Source organism: Thamnophis elegans, chromosome 10 (assembly GCF_009769535.1).
Source record: "Thamnophis elegans isolate rThaEle1 chromosome 10, rThaEle1.pri, whole genome shotgun sequence".
Classification (NCBI taxonomy): Eukaryota; Metazoa; Chordata; class Lepidosauria; order Squamata; family Colubridae; genus Thamnophis; species Thamnophis elegans.
In genome coordinates this window covers 42,802,009-42,810,013 of record NC_045550.1, presented here as the reverse complement: position 1 = coordinate 42,810,013, position 8,005 = coordinate 42,802,009, and the positions used below count along the sequence as shown (strand labels likewise).

Below are 8,005 nucleotides of genomic sequence, written 5' to 3'. Positions count from 1 at the left end.
AACATTTTACTGCACTACTTAGACTGGACTTTGGAACGAAATGCTTGCACTTTATACAAAAGAAAAAGCACACCAATAATATTCTGTTAGGTTGACGTTTAGACTGTAATAATACAAAGTAATTCACATTTTGGTACACATTTACTAGAACAACCTTGCCATTCAGTACAAATAGTTGATCTTCTACCACCCCCCTTCCCCCTTTTCAGCCTCCTCCCTCTCCCTCCCCCCTCCCCCCACCCCCCAGTATATGCAAAGACCACCGTTTCACATATCCCCTTATTTCAACTTGTGGCAGAACTATTTACAAAATCAAACAGTACATTGTAAGCTAGTATTTCTGTATTTACAGAAAACAGGAGGCAGCTGCCCAGAGAAACATGCTCCAGTGAGAGCTCCAGTCAGTGGTTCCCATCGAAAAAGCCCTACACATGGACAAGATGGCACCACAAACCGGCCATTCTCTCATACATAACAGAACCCTTTGGGCTTTGCTCTCCTAGCCTTTGGCCCCGGAACCAAAGCAAACAGCAGAAGAGGGACCAGAGAGGGAAAGAAACCAGACCGGGCAGGGGGGGGGAGGGAGGGAGAGGCAAGGGGAAAGAGAGAGAGAGAGAGAATTCTTGATTTGGTTCACTCCTGGGTCTATGGCAGCATTTAGATAGATTGATAGATTTATTTATTTTATTTATTTATATAAAAAACAAACAAACAAAACACACACACCCAAAAAAGATTCAGCAATTTCAAAGTGTTCGTTATTATTTTTTTGAGTCTTTTAAATAGGTCGTTTTGTTTTTTTGCCCCCATTCGTTTGTTTGTTTAAACGTACCATTCGTTAAAATTTGACGTGAGCGTACTGTGGCTGGACGTGTGATGGACCGCTGAAGATGAGGGGGATAAGGAACTCGTGGTCTGGTTTTCTGTGGATGGAGAGACGATGGTTGGGGGAGTTGACGATTCATAACCCGAGCTGGCAGCGGGGGAAGGCTGGGATCCCTGGTTAGAGGATTCGTGGACCTGGAAAACAGAGAAAGAGATAACAAAGAGAAAAGCTTGACACTCTGTTTGAATAGGTCTCTACGTATATAGTCTCTCTCTGTGTGTGTACATACACACACCGCTTAAATATACACGTATACAAATATACACACATCGCCTAAATATACACATATACATACATACACGCCCCGCTTAACTATACACATACATACATACACAAATATACATATGCATGTACACGTACATACATGCATAAACACACGTACACACAGTGCATACTTTAGAGCTAAATAGTTGTGGATGCCTAACTGACACACCAATGTGCATGCGCACTATCTCGGCTGGTTGTCCCGCATGCTAAGCCCCTGAGCTCAGTTCACCGATTGAACTCTATATGCCAGCGAAAAGGGGGGGGGGAGAAAACGAGAGAAGTTCGCAATCTTGCTTTGCTAATCAGTATGCGGGCTGATCCCAGAGCAAGGGGGAGTTCTGAAGTCTCCGCCAGTTCTGCTAATGTCGCGGGACGGGCCCGCCGTGTAAGAAAAAATATGGGCCTGGATCACACACACACACTCAAAACCTGAGCTGTTAAACTTAAACAAGAAAACGGGAGGTTTCCATGTCCATCTAGGTTCCATCAAAGCACCACCATCTAGATTTTGCTTTAAATCCTTTTTTTTTTCCAAAGCGGCCCCTAACCCCAGGTGAATCCGGAGCGGGACCCATTGTTGAGGCCGTTTCTCAGTGCAAAAAAAACCCCCTGGAATTGTTAGGGGGGTTTTTTGAGCCTGGGAGCATTCCCTTTATCTACCCTGTCTAGAGTGGCTATATCTCCACTCTTTTCTCTCTCTCTCTCCTCCCTCCGAAAAAAGTAGCGGTGGGTTACAATCCAAGTCGGCGATGGGATAGGGGAGTCGAACGACAGCGAGCGGAGGAGGCGAGGAGGTCCCAGCAAGGAGTAGCTCAGTAGCATGGAAAAAGCTGAAACGATCATTTTTACCTTCATGTGTTTTCGTAGGGAGCTGGGATGCGTGTAGGATTTATCGCACATTTTGCAGAGATAAGGCTTGTCTGACGTGTGGACATGCATGTGCTTTTTGCGATCGCTGCTGTTGGCGAAGCGCCTGTCACAGCCCTCGAATTCACACTTAAAGGGTTTTTCACCTATTGAAAAAATGAACAAGAACCTTCTGGTTACAAATCTGGGACTTTATGCCCGTTAATTTTGATATAATATCATATATACACAAAAACAAGATCTTTCCAACTCCAAGAAATATCGGGGGAGGAGAACTAAATAAAATGTTTACTGGATTTTCCTTCCACTTTAAGAACAAACCCCAGGATTTCACCAGACAGTGAACCTGCTGCAGCAAAACTGGCAGTCCAGCCTGGTAAGGGAAAATTCGCTGCCACTACCAAAGCGACTCCACGTCTTCGTTTACTTTCCCTTTTCCTTATTCAACCCTGGTCTATACATAATCTGATAGAACTTTATAGTTATCTCACTTCCTATGCATTATACGCTTTGATTAAACTTCCAAGTGGTTGAACAGTGCCTGTTTCCAATTCTCGTATAAACGTATATGATAGAATGTGGAAGGAAGGAAAGAAGGAAAGAAGGAAGGAAAGAAGGAAGGAAGGAAGGAAGGAAGGAAGGAAGGAAGGACAATATTTTTAAGGTGCTGTTGATTTACGATATATTACAATAAACCTTTTCCAAGGCTAGCATGTAATAACACAAACCCATACAGCTCATATTACTTAAATTGGCTCACGTAATTAAATATTTACAGAGAAATAAAAATGATAGCAAGAAAAACTGGAATGAACAAGCTATATATTTAGCCAGATTTCTCAAAGCAACGCTGTCAGACCAATTAATTAAAACCAATAAATTCAACCGCTGCCATTTCCCCCTCAACTTCTACTCCCGCCTCCCTTCCATCCCCAGCTGTTAGAACCTATATTTCCGAATTTCCTTATTTAAAAATATTTGTTTTAGATCAAAAATTAAAAACTCTAGAGAAAAATAATCTTGTTCCTGTCTTGTTCGCTTAGCTGAACTTCAACCCGAAATTCAATCGCTTTCTTCGGCTAGGATTGCTCTGGCAACGGGCCCCTGACAGGATTCCCGAGGCCTCTTCCCTTCCCGAAAAGACACTGTTGCGAACGGCCTTCTTTAAACCCCGCAAGGAAAGTGAAGTTTGGGCTCTCTCTTTTTTGTTTGTTTGTTTGTTTATTTCTTTGGAGACATACCTGTATGCGTCCTTTTGTGGATTTTGAGATTTTCCGACCGAGCGAAGACTTTGCCGCATCCCGGGAAAGGACAAGGGAAAGGCTTCTCCCCCGTGTGGACGCGGATGTGGTTGACCAGTTTATATTTGGCCTTGAAAGGCTTCCCTTCCCTGGGACACTCTTCCCAGAAGCAGATGTGGTTGGATTGCTCGGGCCCGCCAACGTGCTCCACGGTGACGTGAGTCACCAGCTCGTGCATGGTGCTGAAAGTTTTGTTGCAGGACTTTTTGGGGTTAGCCAACTGCTCGGGTTCGATCCACTTGCAGATGAGCTCCTGCTTGATGGGCTGCCTCATGTAACGAAAGAAGGCCCCCGCTCCGTGATGGGCTGCCATGTTCATATTCATGTGGCCGTAGCCGTGCAGTTGGGGGGATGCATAATGCTCGGAGCGCGGGCTGGTCACCTGCCCATACTGCTCCGGCCGGCCATACATGTCTCCGGAGAAACCGAGGCGCATCTGCCCGTTGACCACATTGGGCGAAGCGTGGCTCGTGGCTTGCTCGTGGAGGCCCGGGAAGAGGAGATGCCCCGCCGCTTCGCCATGCCCGTGGGGCCCTCCGAAGCTGCCGGCCGCCGAGGCGAAGAGGCTGTGTTGCGCGCTGGCCGCCGCCGCCGCTTCGCCGAAGCCCCGGTTGCGAAAAAGAAAGTCCCGCGTGGAATTGAAGGCGGCCGCGCTGGAGTAGGAGCCGACGTGGCCCGGGTGGTGGTGGTGGTGTCCCAGCGCCGCCGCCGCCGCGTAGCCCGGGGCCTGCGAAGTGAAGGCGGTTTGGCCGGCCGAGGCCAGCTCGTGGCTGCTGGGGTTGAGCTTGAAGGCGCCCATGCCGGCGTCGGCGAAGGGGTTGATGCCCAGTCCCACCTCACGCTCCGTCACATCGCCCGTGGAGTGGTGGCGAGAGGAGCCGAAGGTCGTCACGCCGATGGCTGGGTACTGAGGTCCAGCATCCAGGAGCATTTTCCCCCGCTTTGCGGGCAGCTGCGGCTGCAACCGCCGAAACAAAAGTGATTTATCGGGGGCAGGGAGGGCGGGGAAGATAAGAAGGAAGCAACCGCCAACAAACGGCAGGAAAAACGGGAAGGAAGAGCCGCTGCCGCCGCCGTTGCCGCCGCCGCCAATCCAACCAGCTTCGCCGTGCCTTTCTCTTGCCAAAGTCCGCGCGACGATCAGCCACTAAAGCGACCGCATCAGGAACTCCCCTTTCGGCATCCGCGCACCAAAAACACACACTCACACACACAGCAAAAGGAGAGGGTGGGCGAAAGGGTCGGGTGCAGGGGGGGGGGAGAGAAAGCTGGGGGGAGCGCCGAGGAAGCAGTCGAGAAGCTGCGAAAATAAAAGAAGAGTAAAAAAAGACCTCGGCGCGCGCACAGGCGAAACCGATTGCGCCTCCCCCCTCCTCCTCCTGCCTCTCGGACTGCACTTTTTCGGGGGTCTTCGCGGGGAGGAGGGAGCCAATTCAAGAGATCCCGCTCTCAAATAACAATAGCCAAAAGAGAGGAGGAAGCAGAGTCTGGCTCGGAAAAAAAAAATCAAAACAAAAACGAAACTTCCTTTAGTTCTTTCCTTTTCTGGATTTTTAAAAAAACATAAGCTAGAGGAATGTAGAGAAGTAGCGAACAATTTTCAATTCTCTTCCAGTTCTTTTCACTCTCTGCCCCCCCCTCGTCTCTTTTTTCCCCCTCCTTTGGCTTTTTCCCCCCTTCGCTTTTCCTTTTTCCCCCTGCTTTGTTTAAAAAAAAAAACGGCGCAAATCATGCACAATATTGTCTTTTGCGGTTTATCTTCCTGGGGAGAAACTTTCACCTCCTCAGCCGGGCGGTGAACGCGAGACTGATAGCGGCAATCATTCCTGCAGATAAATGAATTGAAAAGACGACACCGTCCCCCCCTCCCCCATGAATGGGAGAAGGGGAGGAGCTACGTGGAGAACGACGTCGCAGTTCATTGGTGCCTCGCCATTCCTACTTTCACTTGCAACTCCCTCCTTCCTCTCCAATTAAGGGTGCACAAAACCTCTGCTCTCTCCTGATTGGTTCTCTCCTCTCATCAATCCCAGGTATTGTGAAGCCGAGTGACATCGCGTTTAACAAACAGCTCGTACAGGAGTAGCAACTTTTTATACCACAAAACATATAAAATATATTATTTTTATGTTGGAAAATATTTCCAAAGCTTTTCCCCAGGTTTGTTCTGGAGATGTAGATGTTCCTTCTGTGCTACGTTTTACTTTTTTTTCTTTCCAAGGTGCTCATGGGTTGGCGCTCAAGACCTTTGAACAACACTCAACAACTTTTTAAGGGGCTTGACCATGAAAATCCTTTTGTGATCTGTTCCTTTCCCACTTGCGTTTCCTTTTTTTTTTTACACCTCTAAGGCTCTCTCTTAAACAGTTTGTGCTGACTTGTTTAGATCTTGTTTTAAAACAAGTCTAATATCAGTGGGAAAATGGCAACGATACGTTTGATTCCCCCCCCCTCCGAAAAAAAATATGTAGCACCCATCAAAAGGCAGGTGGGTGAGAGCACTTCAATTTGCTTTTGTTTTTGCTTTGGCTATTTTGTGTAGTGCTTGTGTTATCTCCTTTTTCATACTTACTTTGTGTGTTTTCCCTCTCCTTTCTACTTTTTTAAAAAAGCCCAACTCTTTAATTCAAGATTTTAAAAAAAAACCTGTAAATTTTCCCAAAGTTGCTTTTGTCTCTTCTATGCTGCATGAAGTTCTTGGATCCTGGGGTTTTATAATGCATTTGAAATCCTCTCTAGATAGGAGCAGTATAAATTTTCTGACGCTCAACCGTTTCTAGTTCACAAATCAGTCACCCTTGTCACATTTATTGAAATTCCTCAACTTGCCACACCAGGACGGTGGAAAAAGCAGGCGGCGCCTTTGTTGCTGACCAAGCTTGTGATCGCCAGAGAAAATTTACTTACCTTCAGATGAGTGAGCAGAAAAAGAAATAACACTCCCTTTGATTTAGTTAGGAAAATGCAGACATTTGGATTCAGTGCAAACATACAACACTTGCTTGTTTTCTAGATGCAACCCCTCGATTAACCTGCCTTTTCCCCAACTAAAGTCTATTGAAGAACTGCGAATAGTTCGCCTTTGTCCTTGTTACAAAGAGCCATTGACTATATATTAAAATGATTGTCGAGATGGAGAAGTATGGTCCTTAAAAACAACCTTTGTGGCTCAATGATTTAAGAATGCAACTTCTAGATTTTCTTCCTTGCAGTTTTCCAAAACGTACTTTAAAAAAAAAAACCGGCGTTAGTTGAGAACCTGTTTTGTTTTTAATTTGGACCTATTTTCCCCCAATATCCAGAAATTTAGACTTGAGGGTGGGTTGTTTTTTTAAAAACCAGCTGAAACTCAGAATCTTTCAGGTTTGTTGAACCAATGGGAGCTTTCCCACAAAAATGCATCCTTCCAATTGCCTGTTAGGCGCGATGAAGCAATTCCCCTGGCAGGTCTAGGTGCGTGATATAATATTCAATGTTTAAAGAATGGCAAGGGGACCGCATGGCAAACAGATTTTTTTAGAAACCTTTTGCTGTGGTATGTAGTGCACATGAATGCTGCACGCCAGATATTCTTGCCGATTCAAAACAAGAGAAGGGAAGGTTTTTCAGAGCACTCTGGTCTGTAGGTTTTCCCGGGTTTTCTCTCCCTTCTTAGCGCTGATATTTGGGTGAAAAGGAGTTTTGCAAACCAAACCCCTAAAGCAAGGCTCCAATGCCTTCAGCAACAGGTTTCAAGCATCTCATCTGGGTGAGAAATGTGTCTCCCCTGAAAGTATTAGATCTGGCCTGAAAGGTGAAAGGTGACTGTACTTAGCATGGTTAATTCCAGGGCGACCAACAAAAGGAAAATCTGGGGAATATTTTGGCCTCGGGAGAAACCTGTGCACCTTTGCAGCTAGCAGAAGGGAGACCAAGAGAGTCCGGAACTCAGGGCATCCACTTAAAACCCACTCCAAGACTTTACCTTCAAGAAAGAGTGCCGCCTAAAAATGACGGCCTGATTGCTTTGTTTCTTTGCTTGTTTAGTTCTCCAGGTTTTGGGGGGGGGGGTGAGCGGGAAGGCAGCTGAGCTAGAAACTCCATTTGTGCCTGTGTGCGTGTGCGCGCTGTATGTGTGCAAGCATTGTGGGTTGTAGAAGTGATCAAAAGTGGGATTTGTGGCATGTTCTCTGCAGGAAACCAGAGCTGCTCCAGTTCAAAGCCACATGCACCAACGTGACATATAAGCCATTAAAATACCGTCCCGACGTTTTATTTCTATTTCATCATGCATTTCCCAACTATTTTCAGAAAGCAAGAAAAGAAGAAACGAAGGGTGAACTTTCCGACGAAGCACCCAAGAGGACTTCTGGTTTGATCCACCCGCTGCCCACCGACCTAATTCTCTCCCCGCCCCAGCCTCTACCCCCCATCTCCCTGTTTTTTTTCCGCTGTTATTATTAGATTCTCGTATTTGTTGTCAGTCCGGGCTTGGTAGAACAGAAATGAAGGGATCTCGCTTTCAACAGGTGGAGTGGGGTAAGTGATTAAGATGGAGGGGGAAGAATGATGGGAGATGGGGGAAATTGGGAAATGCGGATTCCAATCAGCTTCTGGCAGACCAAACTGGGGGTGGAATGGGAGCGATTTTTTCCCCACTTTTCAAAGTGTCTGCGTGGGAACACCTGAGTTTAGGAAGCTCCTC

General features: G+C 46.7%; 1 protein-coding gene across 1 annotated transcript; it reads right to left on the bottom strand.

The window, feature by feature from the left end:
- Window positions 1-822: 822 nt before the first annotated feature.
- Window positions 823-4,252, bottom strand: ZIC1 (Zic family member 1). Its single transcript, XM_032225821.1, has 3 exons — window positions 3,262-4,252; window positions 2,003-2,166; window positions 823-1,020 (listed from the first exon to the last, which is right to left on the bottom strand). Exons 1-3 carry the CDS (start codon window positions 4,250-4,252, stop codon window positions 823-825), a joined length of 1,353 nt encoding a protein of 450 aa, XP_032081712.1.
- Between the last annotated feature and the right edge of the window lie 3,753 nt (window positions 4,253-8,005).